This window comes from Aquila chrysaetos, chromosome 2, assembly GCF_900496995.4.
Source record: "Aquila chrysaetos chrysaetos chromosome 2, bAquChr1.4, whole genome shotgun sequence".
NCBI lineage: Eukaryota > Metazoa > Chordata > Aves > Accipitriformes > Accipitridae > Aquila > Aquila chrysaetos.
In genome coordinates this window covers 5,063,671-5,089,148 of record NC_044005.1, presented here as the reverse complement: position 1 = coordinate 5,089,148, position 25,478 = coordinate 5,063,671, and the positions used below count along the sequence as shown (strand labels likewise).

At 50.4% G+C, this 25,478-nt stretch overlaps 1 protein-coding gene across 10 annotated transcripts in view; it reads right to left on the bottom strand.

Moving 5' to 3' along the window:
- Positions 1-20,455: 20,455 nt before the first annotated feature.
- Positions 20,456-25,478, bottom strand: part of KTN1 (kinectin 1) — a 79,017-nt gene continuing 73,994 nt past the window's right edge. For all 10 annotated transcript variants that reach the window (XM_030038323.2, XM_041129645.1, XM_041129646.1 and 7 more), the window contains 2 exons: positions 22,145-22,268; positions 20,456-20,964 (listed from right to left, as the gene is read on the bottom strand). In XM_030038323.2, coding sequence (XP_029894183.1) covers positions 20,960-20,964; positions 22,145-22,268 — 129 coding nt within the window. In that variant the 3' untranslated portion in view covers positions 20,456-20,959. The remainder of the gene's footprint in view (positions 20,965-22,144; positions 22,269-25,478) is intronic.

The following is a 25,478-nucleotide window of genomic DNA, read 5'->3' as shown; positions in this document are numbered from 1 at the left end:
CCCTACACGTCCAACCGGGAAAAACAGCACCGCATTGATCAGCTAGTTGCCGGGTCTTAATCAATACTTGCTTTGACTACGTGGAAATGCTCATTTATCTGTTGCGTGCAGATAATAATGAGATTGTCGAGGTGGCCAGCTGAAATAAATGCCGGAGGATGCTAACAACCCCCGCGGTGCCAGCGTCAGCGGGAATTCTCATTTCTCATTCCCGCACAGTTGCAAATTCTAGATACAAAACCTCAGTGGCTTGTGCTGTCTGGGGAAGGCATCCGCAAGCCACTGCTCACCCAAGCACACAGGGGCAGGACCGTGTTTTGCACAAACAGGGTCCCAGGGTTTGCTTTAGAGAAATTCGGGCACCTGGCACCGATGACCCTCACCCACATACCCTCCCAAGCACAGCTGCAGCTCTGCTTTTGGGAGGAAACCTGCGTGAATCCCACCAACCTCATATCAGTGAGTCCAGAGCCCTCCCTGCAGTCATCCAGGCGGGACCGACCTCATCCAAGGTGGATTTCTGCCCCAACGTTGGCCACCAAGGCCATGCCTGCCCTGGAGGAAACGGGTGCTGGCAGGACACAGCTCACCTTGTCCTAAGACAGAGGTGCAAAATGGGTCGGTGAACTCATCCAGGGTTCATCTTTTCAACGATGGGATGAGCCAAACATGGACATATATATGCAAGTACCCAAGGGGGCTTCTCCTCTGGTGGTTGGTGGCCATAAGTCCAGAGACTCCTGCAAGACCAAAGGGAGTTACTCCAGCTGCAAGGGCCACAGTTTAGTGTCAGTTTTCAGTTACTGTAGGGTAAATCCAAGCGACCCAAGAGCACACCATCACTTGTGTGTGTCTGAAGTCCTGCAAGCGATGGCAGAGTTTGGTCCCACTGATGAAGCCCTGTAGGAAGAAGCAGCTGGAGGAGCTGCCCTGGACTCAGGGGGTGGAGGAAAGAGCGAACAACATTGGGCTGGGAACGCCATGAATCTCATTAAACTTTACATCAGGTACAAAAAAAAGCCAACAAAAAAAGGAGATCTAAGTGCATCTAGCTCAAGGCCGGGGTTTGAAGAACGGGAAGAGGCAGGGCAAAGGAAACCGTGGGGCCCAGCACAAAGGGCAACAGCCAGCACAGACCGTTCGCTCCCCAATTAGACCCATCCCACCACCAATTTTTTATAGCAGATAGCGCCAGTCTCCAAGTGGTGCCAGGGTGTTGCCTGGGCACGCGGTGAGCCCGTTCACCAGGGAAAAGCCACGTTCCTACAAAACAGATGAGCAACGCTTGCTCTTGTGTGGCAGGAGAAGAGGTAGCCCAAGGGATTATTTTGTAGCTTCAGGAAAGAGGCCTACCTTTGGAAACGTGTTATTTTTCCATTTGTTATTTTCCTATTTAACGAGGCTGTTGCAGGAACACAAATATCAACTTCCTTTTTCTTATCAGCTGGGGGAAAAAAAAAATAACAGGTTGCTGACCCTGGTTAACTCCTTCCCGCAGCCGTCAGCGGCAGGGTGCTTCATGCACGTTAGCTGCATCCCCTCGAGGTCAGTGGGTTACGGCTCTTCCCAAGGCTATCTGTTTCAAACCCCCCAAAATCTCCCACTGCCACAAAACAACAGCTGAAGGGGAAAATGGGGCTTGTTTTTAACTGAGCCTATTAAAAACTATTGGTTGCCATGAAAGTAAGAGCCATGTATTTCCAGGAGCAGCTTTGTCGCCCTAATAACTCAAAACTGGCTCAAGATTGAGGAGGCTAACATCTTCCTGCAGGTGGTCTCATAACCAGCACGGAGAGCAGGATGGGCAAGGAAAAGTCTTGTTAGTGCTTTGTAAGAGAAAGCTAGACAAATGTTATTAATCACCCTGAGTCTTCCTACCAGTTTTCTCCTAGCGTGTAGTTCCACCCAAAATCCGTTCCCTTCCACTAGACACCTTCAAACACCCTGAAAACTACAGGGCTGGCGTGTTGACTATCTAAAGACATGAAGGACTAAGGGTGAAGGAGATATTTAGTAGAGGCCGGACAGAAGATGGGTAGGATGGCCAGGGCTCAAACCAAGACCTTACTCCACTATAAGCCCTGGTCCAGGCTGTCCAGGGCGAGGTGGGATCACCATCATTGGTGGTTTATGGTTTTCAAAACCCTAAAATACTCCATCCCCACTGCATTCACCTTCCACCCACAGAAACACTTCAGTCACACACTTTGTATCTCTCCCACCCGGCCAGAACCACCAGCCAAGCAAAATCCTGCCACGACCCCGGCAAGTCCCACAAGGAATTTCTTGCAGCTGAGGCCAAACTCCAGCTAATCTAACAGAAAGACCTGGCTTAAAAACATACACGTGTGGGTGTAACCCTAGAAAGCCAGAGTTAATTAAGCCTCTCACTGGCAAAAGCTTTTAATTGCATAGCAGCAGCCTGGCCGGAGGCTGGGCGATTCGTGCATCGCTGCAGAGAGGCTTTTCGTGCTCATGCTGCCGCAACACGCAAGCCCGTCCTCCGCGCCGGAGAGACCAAAGCAGCAGAGGAGGCAGTTGCTGCATGGAGGTAGACCCAGAGCCAAGGGTCTGGCCCCTCTCCCCATCCAAACCCTCATCTCCAGTCCCCGGTTCAGGTGAAACCCTGATTTCTCCTACTGGTCTTGAGCAACCTCCCTCCGGCCCCACACTTTGCTCCGAGGAGGGGGAAGAGACCTTCTCTGCCCCTTTTCATCCCAAAATACTGCTCTGGGGAGCACTCCTGCATGATTGGCATCAAGTGCCTTGCTCTTCCCTCCTTGGGTACTTAGGACTGGACCCACAGAAAGGTTTAAGTCCACCCAGGATGGAAGTGCTGGGTGAGACCAAAGGTCCACGTGGGTGCAGACCGAATCTCTGCCAGTGCCCAAAAACTCAACCCCAAAGGAAGAGCGTGGTAGCAGTATTCCTGCTGGTGCCATAAATCACTGCCCCACATTCTGCTGTGCCTAAATTCCCCATCTGCCCCCACCGCAGAGCCAGGAGCTGCTCTCGCTCCGCTCCCCGGCCAGGATGCCCCATCTACAATTTTGCACAAGCGAGATGCACTGAACCCTAACACTCTTATGCTAAAAGGAAACACACAGTCCGTGTCCCTTTGCCCTCTCATTTTCAAGGGCCAGCTTGAGAATTAAGCCACGTTAACCCTTAGCCACGTCTGGCTGCCGTGACCTCCCCAGCTCATTCCCACCGTCCCTTCCTAATTGCCTCCCGGTGCCTGGACTTGTTCAGCTCAGCCCTCACGGTGGCTTATAGCTGTGATTTTCTGCGGCTCTTTTAAATCCCGGCATAGCTGCAAGGCTGCTCCCTACCCAGGGAGAGGAAAGGGGAGCAGCTCCTAGAGCTGGGGCCGGCAAACACAACCTTAGGGTGGCATAACGAGGGTTATTAAGAAGTGAGACGCTGGGGCTCATCAGCTGCGAACAGGGAAAGGAAGTTGCTCTAGTGATGGAATTGAGGGAGAAGCAAGATGCTGCTGGGTCAGCCGAAAAGCCGAGGCTCTCAGAGCCACCGGTGACCCTGTGCCAAAAGTCCTGCACCTTGGCTGCCAAGTCCTCTGTCCCCGCACCGCTCCTGAAACACGGACAGCAGAGCAAACTCTGCTTTGCAGAGCCCACGCAGAAGAAGAGGAGGATTTGGCTCATCTGGGTGCTCTCCTCCCTGCAAGGAGGGATGGGAGAGACAGAGAGACGGGGACGCATCTCCGGGAGACTGGGAGCACCAGCACCAGCTCTCTGGGTACCAGTAAGGTCATCCCAGGACCCCACTTCCCAGCCAGGTGACGTGCACGGCGATCCCAACCCGCTCAGCCAAAACAAGCCACCAGCGCCCCGTCCTCACATCTTTTGCCACAGGGTTTCGGGTCCCCTCCCCCAGCCCTGACGCTACAGGATGAAATTCAGTCCGCGCCTGCCTCCGAGCTCCGGGAAGATTTCCAAATGGCACGACAGCGTCACGCTGGGGGCCAGCTCCAACGTGCAGCTGCCTCTCACCCGAGACGCCGCTCGCCGCCCAGCTCCTCCCGCATAACGATAACGGCATCCATCCCCCAAAACAAATGCGATCGCATCCGATGCCCGCTGCGCTCTCCTCCCCCTAATAACTGGTGCTGCGGCCACTGGGAACGGTGGTGCTCCCCTGGGGGGTGTCACCGCTTCCCTGCAGCACCCTGGTTACATCACGCATGGGGCAAAAAGGGGCAACGTAAAGTTTGGCATCAGTCTGTAATATTAAAGCCTTCCCAAGGGTCACCATCGATTACTGCATTGGCAAAACAGGGAGATGGTGGGAGGAAAGGTCTTTCTGCTCTGGTTTCTGCAAATGAGCAGAAATAACATCATTTATGGATGACACCAAACAGGAGAGGAACACGGTTTTGCCTATGGGCTGACTCTGCCTGCTAAGAAACCCGTTGCTGCACGGCAATCTGCCTTTTCCAGCTTTTGGGGATTTTATTGTAGGCAAGATCCAATGGCAAATCCAATGGGAAATTGGGCTGGGACACCGCCCTGGCCCATCTGCCCAGCCCGAGGACAGATGCTGCCCAGGTCCCTTTGCAGAGGTTAGTTTTGAGCATCCCTAAGGCAGGCAGCACCGTCATCCCTCATCTTCCTCGGCCTCACTGATCCTCCCCTCCTGCCCAACTCCCCAGGCACCCACCTCCAGCCCCTGCACACCACACGTTCAGCTCTCCATCCCTCTCGAAATCCTACAAAGATTTTGCATCCTGAAGGGACAAAATACCTCTATTTTAGAAAAAAAAAAATTAAAAACTCACTGCTTACGTGACAGGCCAGAACACACTAAGCGCAGAGCTCGAGCCCTTTCTCCAGCATCATTCCCTTCCAGTGGCAGCAGCTAGACCTGAGGCTCCATCACAGCTTAAAGCTAAGGCAACTCAATGCCCCTCTGCACGTGAAAAACCAAAAACCACGAGCCGGCACAGGGCCCAGCACGGTGAGAAAGGCAACGCTGAGCCCTGCAAACACCAAACGTGCAGCTGGTTGCTCCTGCGGGGCTCAGGCTCGCATCAGCTCCTCTGCCCTGGGTAGCAGCCCAGCAGCACCATCCCAATCCAACAGAAACCTGCTGCTCTAGATAAATAAGCCAGCTCAGGTCCAGCACTAAATAAATAAGCCAGCTCAGGTCCAGCAGACAACATCCTCGGGGATGGTGAACCGACCGCGGTCCCACCAACCCACCGCTCACGGCGGAGGACTTGGAGGGTTTGCTCCTGTCTAAAACGCCTGTTGCAAGGAGGTTCTTCTGGCTTTTTTTGGTTTAGGGTTGTTTTCGGGGTTTTTTTTTTTCCTGATTTCCTTCTGTGCTTTCCATTCAAAAATAAAAGCAACAGCAGATCTTTTTAGGAGCGGAGAACAAAAGAGCTGTAAAATTAGGCAACTGCATCTGAAAAGCCGCTGTCTGTGTTGTCTGGGCATTCAGCAGTGCCCCTGCTTCCCTTTTGAAGTGTTCTTGTAAAACCCCATTATTCCTCACTCAAACACACAAAACAACTGCTGTTGGGCCCCTGTTGAAGGAATAATATCTTTGCTTCCATGCCAGCACTTTGCCACTAATGCTTTATTGCTTTTAAAGCACTTCACAGCCTCCCTTTCCCTGCGTCCTTCCCCTTTTCACGTACCAAGACGATTTGCAACTTCCAGAGGTGGACACGTGGGCTTCGGCAAACCTGCCGTCCGGCCCTCGATCATCCCTGGACAGCGGGCTGAGCCTTCGCTGGGGCTCGGCGTGAAGCAAGACTGCTCAGCCCAACACAGGAACAGGGCTTTAATAGATTGAAGACCAAAAGGTAGCTCCTGGGGAAATCATTCTTCTGATTTCTGTCATCTCCTGGGTTGAATTCAGTTCTCCCTCCTGCTCTAAGCACCCGGCAGTAGCGGAGCAAGCCCCAGCCTCGCTCTCCCCACCGCTCTGGAGGTGGCAGGCTGGCTCCATCTTGCATTTATTTCCCATCTATTTTCTGAGGTTTTCTAAAGGCAAAGAAATCTCTTTTTCTCCAAGGGAAAGACTGGGAGAAGATTACACAGGGAAATCTTGTGGCAGTTGCAGACAGGGACCTACAGCAGGACAGGGCAGGATGCCCACCCTCAGCAACACCCATCCCAGCATCACCCATCCAACTGAAAAGTCACCAGGGTTTCCCTTCTAAAGGCAAAATAAAACACAAATATTCCTTAATCGAGCAATAGCATTAATCGAAAAGACCATTGGCATGGGATAACACTATCCCTGATTCCCCCTAAATGCGTGGAGGAGCAAGGTATTTATTTCCACAAGCAGAAGAAATAAATCCTCCAAACACTTCTATCACTGTGACACAATTTACATTATACTCTGCAACCAGTGGGGATGTAATCGTGTCACTTGGCGGATGGCTGCGTACGAGGGTGCCAGTTGCGTTATTGACCCGCCGAGTCAGGGCCGCTCCCGAGCGTCGCTTGCCTTGGCAAAGGAGGGACGGGAACGTCTTACCCACCCAAGCACATTTTGAAGACGCACGAGGGGCTTTCAAGCCTGTTTCTTTTCATGGCAGCAGCCCTGCCAGCCGGGCCCCATCTATTTTAGCACCCTGTTAAAACGTGTCATTTCTGAAAGGACATGTGGCAGGCACAGAAATTGCAAATGAGGTTGTTGCCACCTGCTCCCGCACAATGCAAATTATATTAATGCAGGACAAGGGGGCACCTCCACCGCAGCCGGCTGCTGCCCGCCTGCCGGCCACGCTGCCGGGAGCCCGTCGGCTGAACCGGCGCAGCACCAGTGCTCCCAGCAGGCCACGGTGCCTGGGGGAAGAGCGTTGCGCTCAGGCGCGTTGGGTCCTGCTGGGATCATCCCGCAGGTGGTCTTCCCATGGGATGCAAAATGACTGTTTCCTCGCCTGGGCAATAAAAACTCATTAGAAAGAAAAAAAAACCAACCAACCAAACAAGGTATTTATACATCAATGATATTGCTCTTGTCAATGTCAGAGCAGCCGGCGTTGCCATCGCAGGGCTGGCTCCTCCACGCATCGAGCGGCACAGTCAAGCACCCAACTCGCCCTCCGCCGAGCCCTACAATTAAGCAAAGCGTTAGCATATATTTTAAACCGCTCGTACGTGACTGCTGCACGGTCAAGGAAATGTGGCAGGGGGTTGGCTATTTCTAGGGAAGGAAAGAAAGTCTCGTGCGTTACGTGGGCACTCCGGCAGACATTGCCTCCAAGCAGGGCTCAGCCTCCCCTCCTGCAAACCATCCATCCCGTAGCGTGTGGGACCTCTGCTCAAATTTTTTAGGCTGGCCAAAGTCCATCACCCGCTTCTCCCATCCACCTCGTCAAAGAGGAGAAAGAGCTAACGGCGACCTGTGTCCCCGGGACTGTGCCGGTCACGTGCGGGGCAGAAAAATGCAAAGCACAGTAATTATCTGTTGCAGAGCCCTGTTAATGATTAAGTTTGGGAGACGCTAACAATCAAGCCTATTGAAAAGACTACAAGGGTTTCAAAGTGTTTCCTCTGAACCATGTGACGGCAAATTGTTCGGAGTAGACGGCTCTTAATTCAAATGCTCGTTGTCATGGGGACGGGATAACACCCCTCCTATTCAAGGATGCCACACAAGAAGCCTACTATTTGCTACAATAGGCTTTTTAGTTCAAGCTACACTTTATAAATAGCCAAAAAAAAAAAAAAAAAACCACCCTAGAGATTAATATCGGTGCTGACCTTTCCTAGCACAACAGAGCCGAGAGGCCGGCGGGTACCAGGGCCGGAGGAAGAGCTGTGAGCGCGTGGATGGACGGACGGACAGACGCGGGAAGCGGGTTGCTGTGGCCCGTGCTCTCGTGGTGTTGCTGGGGCTCAGCCACGCGCGCATGGGCGCGGAGTTTCTTTTTAATCCCAAAATGTCGCCGACGAGGTCGCCTTCTCCTCGCGCCGGAGCTGAAAAGCAGCCTGAACGCTGCCAGGCACCGGCTCCGGCAAACCTCGAGGAGGGCAGGAGCCCAGCGCCGGCACCGGCCGGGAAACCCAGTTGTCACCAAGGACCTTGGATTCGGAGCAACCTCCCGTAAGGGCGGTTGTAGCAGCACAGCCCCTTTCGCGCATCCAAGTGGCGTCGGTCCCGCTGACGAAACCTCCGCTCTCTCGCCAGCGTGACGGACAGGAGCAGAGGCCCGAAGGTGGAAGAAGGCAGCTCCACGGTGCGAGAGGAGGACTGGATGTCCCCGGCATCACCCACCTCGCTGCGCCAAAGCGGACGCCCGCCCCAGACGTTGCTCCAGCCCCTCCGCGGGCGCACCGCTTGCCTCGACCCCCTGCGCAAGCTACGCGGCAGCAGGACCGAGACCCTCCTCTACATCCACGCTCCGCTGATTCCCTTTAATCCCACCTCACCCCATCCCCTGGCCCCACAAACCAGCAGGAGACTCATCGGCTCCTGCTACCACCTACCACGAGCAGAGAGCCCCAGGAGACGCCAGCAGCACCCGCGGCAGGAGGAGGCACGTGCCGCTGCCCGAAACAAGGGCCGCGGGGGGGTGAAGGTGGGAGGCACCAGCTTACGGCTTGGGGAAGTTTAGGGCTAAGCTGAACGAGAGAGGCCATCGCTGAGGGTGGAAATATTGTCTTCACGTGGAACTGGGGTTACGCCGAAGAAGTTCCTGAGAAAAATCAAAGAAAAACAACAGCCAAGGGCATCTCTTACAGCATCGTGAGCAAGATGGTGCCTGGGCTTGCTGGAGTTGTGTGTGACTCGTGTTTCTATCGAGCCACTTGGCAGCCCCAGTCCCTCCACAGAGCCCACCATACCCCTCATGTCTCACACAGATGACATCTCTGCCACGGGTCACAGCCAGGCACCAACCACAAAGTGCTACCAAACTCCAGGACGGGGCCAAGGAAAACCACCGCCAGTTGACATTTGAAGGAAAGGCAACGTTCCTCTTCGTTGCTCCCACGCATGCGAGGACAGAGACCCACCTTATTTCCCTTCCCTGAGCCCAAACCAGACTATTGCACCACCTGAAACTGCCGCCAGCCTCCCCTTCTAGCCCCTGCCCTCCTCCACACTCCCCCAACCTCCGAGACACTTTTCTCCCCAAAACCCTTGCCTGGAAACCACTTATCCTCAAGACACGAAGGAACAGGTTCAGCTTCTCCCAAAGCAAAGCATCATCAGACCGTCGCCCATCCCATTGCATCTCTTCCCCCACACGTACCTTTGGAGGGCTCTCCAATAGCTTACAAAAAGCTGTCGAGCTTTGCTGCTTCACTCAACAACTATAATCACTGGGACGACTGATTGAAGCAGCACACACGAGCCCCAAGAAGAAGCTAAACCTGATTTCTCAGTGTCTGCTAATGACAACCTGCTTCAAACTCCTGGGATCCAGACCGGTGTCCGAAGCCAGCTCTTACCAAGGAAAAGAACAGCACCCACTCGCCCAAATCAAACCTTGCCCTGGGGTGGGATTGCAAAGCTGAAGCCTTGGGGCAAGCTTTGCTCATTTGCTTAGAGCTGCTGAATTTGGGGCTAAAATTAGCTGTGGCATCAGCAGCTGCCGCGTGAGCCGTTTGCTCGCCTTCTGCTCACAGGGGCCAGGGAAACATTTGTACTAAATATGAAATCAGGTCCCAGGAGCTGCTAAAACACGCTAGGAATTTCTGGAACAAATCTTGCAGTCTTTAAGAGCTTTGTTCGCATTTGGGGTTGCAAACACAGGCCCGACGGTTGTATAGGATTTAATGATGGATCCCTACAAGTGCACGTGTTTAATCAGTAGATCTCCTTGCCTCGGGACACCAAAGTTAGATGGGCTCTAGGGGAGACTGGATAAGTTCGTGGATGGTTACTAAATACGTGGAAACCACAGGACATCCCCATGCTGCAGATCGCCAGCAGCCAGAAGAGCATCGCTACAACCCTGCCCGGCGCCTGGGCTCTGCCCCGTGCTGGTGGCTGTTGGAGACAGGGCAAGGGGCTTGGAGAGCTTTGGTCCTCACCCTGCCTTAAAAGCCTTTTTTTTTTTTTTTTTTCCCCCCCTCCTTAGGTGAAGCACAAAACCACAAATGCCCCTGCGGCTGGGAGGTGGGCAATGGCACTGGATGGCCACGGTGCCCCCACCCAAGGGTCTCAACCCGCTTAAGGCATCGCTGAAAGCAACCAGGGCTTCACGCTGCTGGAGGCAACGGGCTACGACAGCTTTATTGTTTCCCCTGATGAGGAAGGAGGAGAACCACCACCTTCTCCCGTGGGAGCAGCGCTGAAGGGGGAGAAAGGACCTGCTAGACAGATGACTCATTTCCATCGCCAGCTCCTCCTCTAGTGCTAAGCGTCCTCAGAAAAGAACAGGAGGCAATCCTTCCCCTTCAGGCTCCCTCTTTGCCTGCAAAAGGAGGAAAAAAAAAAAAAAACAACCCACAGAGATGCAGCCAAAATGCCATCCCTGCAGCCACAAAGGATGCATGCTGCTCCCCAGATTCAGCCGTGACGGAGCAAAACCTCTCGGAGCATCACCCGCACCCATCAGCATCGCCCTTGGGTTCAGACTGGGACCACATCAGCAGCCACCCACGAATGTCATTTCCCAGCCCAGGGTTTCCCCCGCAGCAGCATCCCAAACCAAGAGGATGGGGGGACAACCCTGCTCATGAGTGGCAGCATGTCCCGGCCCCCCAAAACGAGCTCCGTGGAGGCATCTGCTATAGCAGCCCCCAAACACAGGCTCCGTGCCGTGATGCATCTCCAGCTTCTACGGGTCGGCTGTCGATGAGGAAAATCTCTATCCTCGTTACCGAAAGAACTGGAAAAAAGCAAAAGGGAGCATCGCGCATCTCCCAGGGGCTCTACCGCTTGCTCCCGTCTTGGGAGAGCGGCAAGGGACAGCTCACATCTCTCCCAAATTCCCTTCCAGGCTGCTGCTTGTCTCATCTTGCAGCTCCAAGCCACCAAGAAGCTCCTGCAAAGCCAAGGCTGCCTTCAGCGCTTGCCCCCGCGTCTGGTAACCAAGCAACTTAAAGCCAGGTACGAAGAGATGCGAATCGTCCAAACCCGCTTAAAACCGGCAGGACACACACCACCGGCCCTACCATTGCTCTGTGCAACATGTAAATATTTCAGAGAATTAATTAAGATGTTCTTTGTTAAGTGCCTACACTGCAGCTCTGGGAGACAGGGGTAGGAAATTGCGCAATTGTGGCGCTGTGTTTTTATCAGCCAGCACACGGGATCCATCGAGAGCCACCTCGGAAAGGAAAATCACGTGTATGGAGTCGGGAACGTTTTCTTCTGTCAAGTACCAACCTGTTTAAAAGCCTTCTTACCTACAGGATACTTCATTCTCCCCAGCCAGCAGCAAGAAGAAAAGACTCAAGGGTTTCACATAAAAGAGAGGGGTTTTGTGGGAGAAAAATGAGGAAAGTAGGAAAAAAAATTATTAGCGAGTGGAAAACACTGAATAAAATCAGGATGCAGCAGTTCAAAGCCTGTATGGTTGTTGGTCTATGTAAGCTTAGCTGCTTTAATCCGAGCCCTTGTCTCCATTTCATAAGATGCCCATCGCTCTGCTCACAATGTACACAGCGCATTTATTATGCAGCCAGTGAGCAAATGGTAATGGAATATTTTAATCAGATTTTAACAAAATTAAAGTCCACGCAACCCGAGCGGGAGAGCAAGGTAAACACCAGAAAGGAAGGTTTAACGTGCCTCTCCATCCCACTAACTTCAAGTTTGCTACACGAACAAGCAGCGCTCACTTCTGCTCCAGCTTAGACAGCAGAACGATGCGGTCCCACGTCCTCGCCGCTGCATCCGTCCCGGCGCAGAGCGATGCCCGTCGCTAGAAGGGTTTCTGCTGAGGACAAGCCTTTGCCGGCAGCTCCCCACCATCACCGCGCTCCCAAAGCCGACCTGCTCCCACCGCTGCCGCTCGTCCCCAACTCTTGATCCCCCTTTCTCTCGCTATTATTCCATCCTAACGAAGGCGTTTGGCGACGGTGGACAGGGGGAAGCACAGGAGGAGCCTCCCGTTTTTAGAGGGACTGATCAATGAAAGGGTTTTCTATTATCAGGTTACGGCTCCCCATTTTCCTTAATTGGGGCGGTGCACCTCCATCCTCTAAACTTCAAGGATGACAATAATTAGCACAGCTAGTCTTTATTACTCTCATCATCTCTCCCCTTCAGGAAGTACAAGATCTAACGCACCGGCGATGAATATGAAAACCGGCTCTGCAAGGCACGTGCTTACAGACCTCGCGAGCCGCCCTGCTATCTTGTAATGAGCGGATTAGTACAGAATACATATGTGGCCCTTTAAAAGAGAATATTTATTAAAAATACATCAATATATCACTGCTGGGGCGCACAAGCCGCTTGTTAACAAGAGACCCCCCTCCCGAGCTGGCTTTTGTCAGCAGCAAAGAGAGCCGCGGAGATAAACAGCAGCTCCCATAATTAAGAGTAGCCCTCGCGTTAATGCCGCTTGCTGTTACGGGTCCAGGAGAGCCGAGACAACGGCAAAGGCTGATCCTGAAACGTGGATTTAGGTCGTAAAAGATGAGCCCGTAACACGGATCTTAAGCAAAAGGTAAGGAAAAAAAAATCTTGCTTGGATTTAGCCATCCTTGGGCAACGTTAACTGCAAATTAGGAGCTAGTGCTCCTAGCCTTATGGGTTAAATACATATATATATGATGCATACGTATATATATGATGTATATGTGTGTATATATCGGATCAGAGCCCCAGCTGGCACAAGACATGCTTAACACACAGTCGCTGGGGGAACTCTTTCCTGGTCTCAGTCCCGTAGGATTCACCCCTTTACCCAGCTATAAGGGATGAAATTGCTTCAGCCTCCAAAAGGAGCAGAGACACGGGTTACACAACCCCGCAACCAGAGACTTGCCAAAAACCATCAAACACCGCCAGATTTACGATAAACTCGCCCCGACCGGCAACAACAGGAATCCCACAGCAAAGAAAACTTGGGAACGGTTTGTCTTTCTGCCTGTACAGCCCCTCCAGCCCCCAAGCACCTGGCAGCAACACGTATACGTGTGTTTAAAATACACCTGTGTGCTGCAAAGCTCTTCAAAAGATACCTCTTGTTGAGCGGGCAGAGAGCCAGACCCAGAGCTTTCTGCCGCACGTCGTACGGGGACACGGCCGTAAAGCCACACACCGGCCCCGCAGCCCCCCAAAATCAGCACCGAACCCGACCGCCCTCCCCAGCAACGTCAGGGGAAAGACAAGGTGGGGTGTGTGCGTGGGTACATGTAAAATATATATTAAAAAAATCAAGTATATTATACACATATATACACACACACATATATAGAAGTTTCTGTTCCGCAAGAGTCCCATTTTCAGTTCTTTTTCCCTACAAATGCTTATTGAAGAGAGAATTTGGGTTCTGCCCCCGCACCAACAACAGGTTGCTGGTTTTTCTCATCAGGTTTCAAAAGCGCTTTGAAAGAAGAGAGGTATCGGTTTCTTCTTATTTCAGCTGGGGAAACGTGAACCTTACGGTAACAAAATGCCTTGCTGGGTTGGGAACGGGGACCGATCCCGCTGCCGTCGGTGCAGCCAGCAGGTTGCACAGTCTCCTTAATCCAAGACTATCACTCCATCACAGGAGCCCAAGAGCTGGAGATTTAGGACAAACATCCTATAGAGGACAACTTACTGTTCGGGAGCCAAAGTCCTGCTATACACAGCTTTATAAAACCAGGGATCAAGGACATAAACCCAGGCATTTACAAAACAACTTTTTGGGGCTTGGGGTTTTTTTTTTTGGTTTGGTTTTTTTTTGCAACGTCTAACAACTGGTTGAAGGCTGGTGGTCCTACTCAGATTTGCTGAAGATCCAGCAAAACATCTCAGCGATGGGGGGGGAAAAGCAGCGCTTGTAATTTTGGCTGTTTTGCTTCCTCAGCCAATTTACAACTGCATCCATTGAATTAATAATGACCAGCCGGGACTAGCATTGCTGATACGAACCCGCTCCCTCCGCTCCTAAAATATTTATTGATTTTAAAGCATTATATCCCAACGCCTTGATGCAGCTCAGGTTGTTTTCGATAGGGTTGGATTAGGACAAGCCTATTTGCTTAAGCAAGAGATCAGGTCTTCAAGGATGGCCCCAGGCAGCATTAACATACCGCAGAAACGTGCCTGGCTCCGAATATAAGCTTTGAACTAGTCTCGGGCTATTTTTTTTTTTGTAATTTAAGCCTGGTTGAGGAGGCGAGGGGTGTTTGATCCAAATCGGTCCTGCGAGAACATCACAAGGGTAAAGCCCATGAACTGCCCCGGGCCTCCATCTCATGGCTTTCGGTCCCGCAGCGATATAAACAGGACCCAAGGCTGTATTTAATCATGACTTTTGTCAATAGAAAGAATTGCCGACGGCCAGCACGGAGAGCAAAAGCCCACCGGGACCCCTCAGCACATCCGAGCTGGATACTAACCCTAGATCTCTAGAAATGAATAGGATTAAGTTTCTTATAGCCTAAGCTGTTTGCCTGGCCTCCGTCCCCCGTCCAGCCGAGCGTCGCGGGGGGCTGTGGCCAGCGCCGCCCGTGGGGTCAGGCGATGGTTCCAGTGGGGCTGAGCCTGAAGTTTAGGGGTGCGGAGCTGCACAAAAGCAAACTTTAATGCCCAAGCGTCCGGGGTGCGAACGCTGCCCTTCCCGCAGAGGAACGGTAAACGTCTGGCCTTTGCTACTCATGCAGGGCAAGAAGAATGTGGATCATTGCAAACAGGAGGGGAAAAAAAAAAAAAAAAAAAAAAAACACAAAAAAAAAAAACCACCAAAAAATCTTCAGCAACGTGGAACAGGCCCTGCTCGAGGGCCTGCGTTTCCCCCAGTTTAATTAGCTCCTCAGTGATGCAGAGCCAGCTTCCCCAAGAGCCTAAAGATGTATTTTTAGGTGCAACCGCTCCAAAAATAGAAGCGTCCCCGCAGGAAGCTGAAAGCAGCCATTGAGGAGCCACGTGCAGTTTGCGCTGTGGATGCGCGAGCCGAAAGCACAACCTGCACCCATCCCAAGCACAGGGGAGATCAAAACAGGCTCCATTCCAGCAGGGACCCCAGCACCTTCCCAAACATATGCTTGCAAAACTAAAAAATAAAAAAATGAAAAATAAAAAAAAATTTAAAAATAAAAAAAAAAAAAAAAATCAGTCTTTTGTACAGATCCACGCCACACCACACCTGATCCATCCCAGAAGGACCATGATTTCTCCTGGACGTCTGCTGAAGCAGAGGCGAAGAGCCCCAACGCCGCACGCCAGCGCTGACCCACAGCAGGCAGGAGCTGCCCGGCAAGGGACATCCCTCATCCCCGTGAACGATGGAGACAGGCTTAAGGAGGAAAATGCTCATGGCTGTCGGGTTCGGGTTGTTTGGCAAAACTGTTCCCAAGCTGTTATAAATTGTCACTGCAGGTATTTCGGAAGGAATTTTGTTTTCTTTCCTAGAAAGAACATCAGACAGGAAGGAGGAAAAAAAGAAAAAAAACCCCACCAAACTTTTTACCTCTTCTTCCAACTGAAAAAGGGGAATTCAATTTTTTGAAGGGTTGCGGGTAGTTTAGGTGTTTTGGCAGAGTCATTTTTCACTTACAATTGTTTTCAGTTGACTTCTCATTTTAAAAAAAAGAGCCTCACCCTGGAGTAAAAAACCACAAGGGCAAGTTCTTTGGTCCTGACTCTGGCTTTTGTTTCTTCCATGATAAAAAAGAAAAATTGTTTTGGGGGAGACATGAGTTTCAGAGGGGAAAAAAAAAAATTCCATCAGTCTAGTATGATTTCTTTCCCAGCTGCCGAGACCAGGGATGCCTGTGACACCTGCCCCTCGCAAGGGTTTTTGTCGCTGGTTTGGCGACGTGCGCTTGGTTCGGGGGAACGGCTGGTGGCTGGGAACACGGAGAGGTGGGTTTTGGAAGGGGACACACCACGGGCAACCTCTCCCAGTAATCAACTCGAGCACGTCTTGGCATTCCCATGGGTTGTCCCTGTACTCCTGGTCTCTCACGCAGACTTAGGAAACTCCTCAAGACCTTTACTGAGCCGTTTGCTTCGGTGGAGTCTCGCAGAGGACAACCGCGACAGGCAGAGCTCTCGGCAAAACCAGCACAACTCGCACCTTCAGGAAGCTAGTCCAGGCTTATTTTAAGCCAAGCGTGGGAGAGAAGATGCCCTCTGTGAAGACACTTGGCTAAAGGTCCCTCCAAGGAGCACCCATCGCTGCCCCACGGCCACCCCGGGACACTGTGGCAGAGGAGCCCAGCCAGGGCTGACGTGGGATCCACAGGGATTTGTCGGAGCAAGCTGGATCTCCAAAAGGAGGTAAAAGAAAACTACTACTTTTCCAGCATTCGAGCTATCTCCATTTCCTTTTAAAGCTTTTGGAGACTTAGCGTCCCTTAGGATTACCAGAGACTTTCTCCCCGAGACCTTTCATCTCCAGCCAGGGCACAGGCATGCTCTGGACCCACGGAGAAGAGTTTGCTGGAAGATGGTGTTTAACCAAACAAATCTGAGTGTATCAAAGGGTTCAGGCGATGAAGGGAAGCTCCTGCATGGTGCTGTCCATGCTTCCCTTGGAGTTGGATTGCCTCCTGGCTAAGTTTAGCTAAGATATTGAAGCCAACAAAGCAGGCAGAAATGGTGTTTTTCACCTTCTGGATGCTCCCTTAGGAACTCCCGCCTGGCCAGCAGCAGCTCTCCCCACTCACAGCTTCCACCAAGATCTGCAGAAGAACCCCCCAGTATAACCCCGCTGCCCAGTGCGAGAGGCAAAGCCCTGCCAAAACCAGCCTGGCAAGAGCCTCGTCGACCACCGAATGATTCAAGGAAATTCACAGCTGACCGCAAACAGCACTGCAAGTGCTGCGGAAAAAGGCCAAAGTCATGCACTGAGCGAGGGGGACGCTGGGGACACGGGGACCACGGTGGCACGGACCACCAGCACCCCCCACGGCACCAGCAGCCCTGGGGAGAAAACACAGCTGGCGTCATTGCAAAGGAGTTTTATGGCAAAATCATTTGAATTACTCGGGGTTGAATTAAAGTTGCATGAGATTTCTTTTTTCATCACAATAATAAATAGCTGAGTGAGTCATTGCCCGAGAAAACCCAACAGCGGCTACTAGATGAACAACTTACTGCTCACGTCTGCTGGATACAGCTGGGAAGGGGTGGGAGGTTTGTGCTGAGGGACGAAGAGGAGGCAGCACAACTTCAGCGAGAGTAAACAGACAGCTCAGAGCCTTCCCCTGCATTTCTCATTTCCATTTTGAACAGGCTGATAAAGAACAGAAAGCAAGAGAAGCCAGTTTTGTACGTGCATCAGGCTCAGCAACGCTCGATAGCCAGCACCGCATCGCACACGGCTTACGGCGCACAGCTTCTCCTATTGCAAATCACTCCGGCCTTGCAATTAAACAAAAATAAATCAAAAAAAAAAAAAAAAAAAATCCATCACCAGCATCTGAACATCCCCGTTTGGGCTTTTTCCAAGAAAAGCATCTCTGTATCCATTAGCTATTGTCTCCCTCTAGCGCGGGCAGAGACCAACCTGCCTCCTGCCACGGCTCTCAGCCTGGTTGGAAACCGAGGGCTGAAACTGCAGAGAACCGGGGGCTCGCGGAGGGCTGGGAAAACATGCCAAGTACCGGCTCTACCTTTGCATTGATGAATCAGCTTCCCACACATGCTTTTTTTGTGGTCTTTACATTTTACCTCAGCAGATGTTCAGAGCTGGAGGGATTTCTTAGTGACCGATCAGCAAGGTAAAGCCTTCCAAATTTGAGAGACAACTGCCAGCAGCCACATTTTATCCAGGGCTGGAGAGGACGCCAAGATGAAAGAGCATCCATCCCCCTTCCCACTGCTCCTGGGGAACCATCCTAACCCCTCGTCACCCTTCAGAAAGGAGATTAGGGTTTGCTCAGCTGGGCTTTTCAGGGGATCTTTTTACAGCTGCCTTTAACACCTCCGTACATCTCCTAAAGCAAAATAAAAACCTGCACTTAAACTTCAAAACAAAAGGTCTCGCATCCTCTCCTGGGAGGATTTCTGCCAAGAGAGAAAGCGAATGACGCTGCAAATCTCTCCCCTCTTAAACTAAGCACTGCAGCAGCACCTTCACCGCCCTGCTCTGCAGCTTAACCTAACAGAAAATCAAGAGCCTGGAAACACGGCCAGGTTTCCATCTCTACCCTCACACTGCCTTCGCTCTTCCAAAGGCTGCATCCAGAGGCTCCCCAGGCACCGCTCTCCCTTCCAGGAGCGTTTCTTCCTTGAACGAGGCACCATCAGCATTTGCAAAACCACCTTTTTGAGGAAAAAGGGACACAACTTCACCTGGAGACCCCAATTCTCATTGGGACATTGCCTGTGCAAGCTCCAGCCCAGCTGCTGGAGAGGGAGGCAGGACGAACGCAGCAGCTCCTCGATCTTCTCTGCCTTCACAGCACCACGTTGGGGATAGATAACGGGTGAATCAATCCTGCTCCGCTTGGAACCTGTGCAACCTTTGTCTCTCTCACCACCAGCTTTCCCAGGGTCTCACCAAGAAACTGCCCCACCTGAACACAGGAAAGGAGGCTCACGGTGGAGGGAATTCGCTGGTGCCCATCTCTGCATGCTCTCCAACCAGCAATGCACATGGCAAGACATGCAGGAAGGCTCTGAGCACCCCTAGACTAGTCACCCACATATACTGGGAGAATTGTTACCCGGTGAGCCCAAGGAGGATGGGAAACAGCTCCTTGTGAAGATTCCCTGCTGTCCGTTGCCCTTATCCATAAGGGGAAAGGAGAGGAGCAAAAAAACAAGCCCCAGATGCATGGAGGAGCCAAAGGAGAGTATCTGATCCAGGGGAAGGTTGAGCTTCCACCCAAGTGCACACTAATGAGAAAGCAGATACCACAGCAGAAACTCAGGTCTGCTCTCCCACACAACCACCACAGCCAGCACCTGCCTCCGTGACCACGTACTTTACCAAGTGACAGAGCTTCAAAGACAAGGAGTTTCCCAGCTGGGGTGGCCATGGGGACTCTCCAGACAGGCAGGACTGCAATCAGAGCAACACCACAACACCCCCAAGCCCAAACTACCGGCACTGAAGCTTGTGGGTTGTGTTCATAAGCGGTTTCAAAACAGTCAAACCTGCACAGATCCATTAAACTGCTACTTATCCCCCAAAATAGGTGTCTAGACGTCTGCCAAAGGATCAGCCTCTGACCATAACCTGGGCAAGTGTGGAGACCCTCCAGGGTTCAGGTTTTCTTTAAATCTAGTTGCAGGGGGTGTCCCTGGCACTAAGAAACACTTTCTATTTCAAGCCACCATTTTCAAGCCACCAGTCTTAAGTTAGACTTAATGGCATTTGAGTTTTTACTCAATGAAATAACATCTCCAAGGAACATGACAGTTTAATGGCTACAGTTGAAACCCAAGGGTAGCTTTTGTGAAGAAACACAGGTTTTTGTTTTCTCTCCCTCTTCCGAGCTATTTCTTAGCTCTCAACAGGACTTGCATCATCCAGGAAACCACTGGGTCCATGTAAGGAAGAAACTTCTTCACCTCCTGTCTGGTGAAGGATGGGGTAGGTGACAAAGGACCAAAATATTAACAAAAAAATCCCACAAAGGCGAGAGCGTGAAAAGCTCAGGGTGAACAGTTTGAACCATTTTACCTCTACAATTAATTCACTTTGGCCCCCGTTTTGTTGCCTTCCCTCAGATAATCGTGTCTTCAAGTGTTATCAAGAACCAAGCAACAACATCTCACCTTGCTTATTGAAGAATCTCTGGCAGAACCGAAGGGTTCCTCTAAGACACACTTAAAAACCCAGAGCAGAGGAAGGCCACCTGATCTCCCAACACCCACAGAAGAATTCCCGTCCCACTGAAGACCCTCCCCAGACTTGTTTCCAACAAAACACCCAGTAACAGAGCATCCAACCCCCCCCAAAACTCTTTCTACCACAGACTCCCACCCAGGAGGCAGGTCTGGGGCAAACAGAGATACTCTGCACACCGCTGGCAGCCAGGCAGGCTTGGCCAACACTCCCACAAAAGCTGGCTTTGCCATACAATCCGATGTTTCTGACTCTTCCTCCCCTTTGTACTCCCTGATTTTTCCCAAAGACAACACATGACATGGAACCATAGTTCACATGATGGTTTGTTGGGGATTTCTTGTATTTTTTAAAACCTCAGTACCTTTTCTTTAAAAGGAAGACTTACTCCGAAGTTTGCAAGCACCCGTTTTCCTCTTCTCAAGCTTGTTCCTCCTCCTCTGCCCAAAACCAAGTACACTGAGTGCAGCCTGATGCTCGTTTCAGGGAGGGGAGAGGTGGAAATCTCACCTGAGTCATGCATGTTCAGTTGAAAGAAGAAAGCAGGAACACCTTGAATAATAGCATCCCTTTATTTGCTGACACCATTACAAAAACTGATTACATTAGCAACCAAAAAAAAAAAAAAAAAAAAAAAAAGGAGTGTTTACTTGAGGTTGAAGTCAGAGGCAGCTAATCCCAAAAATGTAATTAAGTAAAACAGTGTACAACATCAGTATTAAAATGTTATATCCCATTGGTGACTTTACCACATTGGAGTTTTCTGAACAAGTTTTATTGAGCAAAGTAAGATAAAAGATTATGTGTTTACTGTCTCTCCAGGAATGTAAAGGTCTAATTATCCAAACAGGTTTGTTTTTATTATAAAACTAAACTCTGGAGGTGTCTACAGAGTTGGGTTTTTTTCTTTAAATCAGTAGTCTAACAAGGATTAGAAAAGACAAAACTCTGTTCAGTGTTTCTGACAAAGTAGAAAGGGTGAAAACATAAATAAGGCTTTAATTTGGCAAAATATAATACAATGCCTTCTGCTATCCTCAAATTAACGATTCCCCCGTGACTTCATTCTGCAAGAGAAACACAAAACACCACGTCAGCCGAGCAAAGGGCAGTGTTCAAGCAAATCTGCGCCTCACCAGCAATTCAGCAGCTCACACCAGCCGCTTCGTTAGTGTCGGCCTACGATGAAACCCAGAGGAACAAGCCAGGGTGGTGGAGGCTGAGCAAGAACAGCCTCCCAGAGCAGAGGCCAAGGTGCAGGTAGCACCTTCCTCCCACGTGCACCAAGCCTGTCCTACGGGACCGGGCTCACCCCACCGTGAACACCCTGCTACCAGCCCTTGAAGATCAGCTCTGCTGCCCATGCTGTATTACAGAGGCAGGAGCAGAAAAAAAAAAAAAAAAAGCCTAAATTAGGAATAAACAAGCCCCCATCCTCAGTAAATGAGAGAGAGCTCTGACACGATGAGAGGGAGTTCTGACACTTCTTGTAGCAGCTTGTTCAGTGCCAAGGCTTTGCTGCCTCCCAAACCGAACAGTTCGCAACCCGCCTTCAGCCCCAGCTCGCAGCGCATCTAGCAGACGCTCACAAGCTGCATCAGCTTCCTGAGAAAAAGTTTGGTGTCTCAAGTTTACCCGACCGTTAGCTAACTTTGGGCCATTTAAGAAGTTTACCAGCATGATGCAGTCAACCACAAAGGCTCAGGTTTCCAAGTTGGCTGTATATTAAAAAAAAAAAGCCTTGTTCGTGTGTCTATAATTGGAGAAAGAGTTCATGCCAGACTGATGCTTCAGATACTCATATCCCTGTGACCACAGCAAGCCATGGCTGCTAACTCAGTGAAAGCCCAGTGGGTTACTTTATATCCTCCATCCCAAAGCAATCAGAGCGTGGAAGCATAGACATTTTGTTCGTGTAGCTGGGACAGAGGAAACAAGGCACAGGCACTGAGAAAACAAAATTTGGGGAAACCTGCTGCATGAAGTAGCAGGTGGTGGAAGGGAAGGATAAAGAGTTACAAGCCTAGAGGGACATGGGGATGCGAGATTAGTCCCAGCTAATTTTAGTATGGGCCCAGAGAGGAACAAATCTAGTGGCTACTAGAAGCTTTTGATGATTTGCACATAGAAAGTCTCAGATTTTGACACTTGACTTGTTAAATCTGAACAAGGTCCCACCATCACAGAGCAGTACCCTACCTGACAGCCACCCACCAGTTCAACTAGATGGCCACCAGCCACACCTACCTACTAGCTGGTAGTGTTCTCGTCCCTTTGACAGCATTTGGCTTACTGACACGAGCAGCTTCTTGAGATGACCTACATCCTGGTTAAGATTCACCGCCACATTTAGTCTTTTATCAGTCAATTCCTGGAAGAAGGAAAAAAAAAAATCATTAAAAACTCATTTACAATCTAATTACCAAGAAAGCCTAGAATTAGATCCTCTGTATAAAATTACAACTCCTTGCACAGATGGGAACAATTCTTATAAGTCAGAGGGTTATGGCCACATTTAAAGAGAACACGGTTCAAAGTCAAGAAGCTGTTTCCTGTTCCAGGGAATTACCTGCACATACTGAACACCAGTGAGAGCATCGCTGACCTCCAGCTCCCACCCTGCCTGCCCAGGACTCCACTTACTCACTGCTTCCAGGAATTGTGCTTGTAACCACAGCTGATCCGGCCTCTGAAGTTATTACCCCCACATCCCCACAAGCCTGGCTGAAAATGCCATGCGGATGAGAGCACATGGTTTATAACGCAGGCTGCTAAGCACAGTGACAGTGCGCCCAGCGTGAGGCATGACTTCTGACCCCTGCAGCTGTAACAACAAGGCTGCTGGACCACCAAGGACTTGCTCTGTATGAGGATCCGCGGGATGGTGTCCTCAGCAGTATGTAATACCCAAGCACAAGGCAGCTCCAGCTGTGAAACCATTTGAAACAGCTGGCTGGAGATACACACCTTTCCCCACCCACACCACAGCACCAGTGCTCCTGTTCAGGCTCAGGACATGGGCTGCTGCCCACCAGCTATCCCACAGGTTCACCCTCCGCTCCGAGCCCCTGGGAAATTCCTGCTTGCCACTGACACTCCGACAAGCAGTCTAAGCACCAGTCAACACAGGGAAAAGGAAAAAAGAAAGCTACCAAGAGCTAGAAAACTGGTTTCCTGCACCGAAATGAAAATGCTGAGCCTGCTTTTTTAAACAAAAGTGGTTTTGTTTGGTTTTTTTCCTTGAGGAGTTCAACAGTTTATTAATAGGGAAGTGTCACAACTCGAAATGGACTCTTCCCCTCTTGCCTGCCCTCCTCCCCAAAGTCAGTCTTGCTGAGCTATCGCTGATATAATCCCTGTTTTATTACCTTTATTGATTAGCTCCTCCAGAGACGTACAAAGAAATCCAAATGTAAAACACATTACTACTCCTTATTCAGCTCATAGTACAGATGTGCAGATAACCTGTAAAACAGCTTTCCCTTCCCATTTAACAGCTAAAAATAAGCAACTCTGCCTTGGTGTCGGTGATACAGAAGTACCCAATTCTCAACATGAGCACAGAGGTGTTTGCAAGTGCTCAGCATCGGCTAACCCCGCTCCAAGTGAAAGCGGTTTTACTAACAGAATGAGACTGATGCATAATGCTGTTGCAAATCTCTCCCTAGAGTTTCAGGGAAATTAGAGTGAGTTCAGAGCGGGCCACTTTCCCAGCTCCCATTTGGCTGGAAATGCCGCTAGACTTGCTGTAACGCAGAGCGGGCAGTAAATCAAACTCAACCACCTGCACCATTACAGAAACTACTCTGGGCTCAGGCAAGAGAACAAAGCCATATATTGCAAAGCTCTTACTTGAGTGCAACTGGTAAACATTTTTCTACTGTAGAAAATCATTCGGAATCTGTATTAGGGTAGCCTTAACCTGTTTTACCCTTATTAAAGTAGAAAATCAGGTCTGTCAAGACTGAGACTTCACTTAGCGATCTCATACAGATTAATCATAGAATCATAGAATGGTTTGGGTTGGAAGGGACCTTAAAGATCACCTAGTTCCAAGCCCTCTGCCATAGGCAGGGACACCTTCCACTAGACCAGAATGATGAAAGTGGAAAGGCAAATGCAATTAGCATCCCAGCAAATGAATGAATCACAGCACTGACCGACAGCACTGGGTATGAAAGTGCATGTGCCTTTGCATAGAAACCATCGTGAGAAGCAATGAAGGAAGGAGCCCTTCAGTTCACTCTCAGCCCTCATCTCTGGGAAAAGCTCTTCTCTCCCTTATTTGCTTCCTCTCCCTTCTGTTTTGTGACTTCAATAATCTCAGGCGCTGTTTACTCATGAATTATAGACACATCCCCAGCCCTCCTGGGGCCAATCCTGACCAGGTCCCGATGGATTTGGGCTCAGCACAGTCATACTGCAGCTTCTGCTAACGCAGGAGTGCAAGACTGCCTTATGCAGTCGTTGCTGTGCCCCAGCGCCATGCTCTCCATGGCTCAGGAGAAAGCATGTCTTTGGGATATGGGGATGAAGAGAGGAAGAGGATGGTAGTGGGGAACCCCCTGTAATCACAGACCTGGTAGCTAAAACAGGTACTGAACTGACAGATTCCCCTCCACCGTGCTTTACATGTATGGCATTTCCAGTTTTCAATGACGGAGTGTTTTACACTGAGATTTGGGGGAAAAAGCACATTAGATTTCATACAAGCCTCAAAAAAAGTTTGCTGCCTAAGCAAGCTGCTGAATATAAATTACTTCCTTAAAGCATACTAAAAGGCACCCTTTAGTCATCATCTAGTCCCATAGGTGACAAGGAAGCCGATTAGAAAAACCAAATGGTCTATTTTTAAATAGAAAGAAAAGAAGTCTAAAGAAAACACACAGAATGTGTTTGAGGGTTTACGCAAGCATCATTTCTCAATTTTGTGGGTTGGTTCCAGTACCCAGAAGGAACAAATATGCTCATTTTTAAGCATGTGTTTTCAGGTCCTTCTTAAAAAGAAAGAGAGACACTGTTGCTAGGTGGAAGTGGCTGGAAGACTTTCTTTTTTAATCTGAAAGCTATTTTAAGCTGAGTTTTTAGGCTTCTGGGGAGACAGCTTCTTTTTCTTTTTTTTTCCCCTAAAAAAAAAAAAGCAGCAAAAAGGGCTTGGGGGAAGGAAAAGAAAATGTTCTAATTCTAGCCTCTGCCAATGGCTACCTGTCAAGAGCGCTGTTTAGACAATTAACGTATTTTTACTAATGAAGGCTTAATTACAGGTTTATTAGGACTGTTTTTCCACACTCCTCTTCAGAATAAAGCGATGGATATTCTGGAGGAAACCTGGTTACAGTTCCACGACGTGCCCACGCAGCTACAGCAGAGCAATGCATGAGCCAGAGGGGTTACACAAGTTAAGGCTAAGGCAATTAAATGAAACTAGCATACTCAGGCCACCGCAGGGCACATCTAACGACACCCGGCTCAGGAGGGCTCACCAGTGTCACCAGCCACAAAATGCCACGGCTGATGGCATCGGTGTTCTGATATACCACTTAGATAAGCCATAAATGCACAGCAGAGAGCAAGCAGTTTG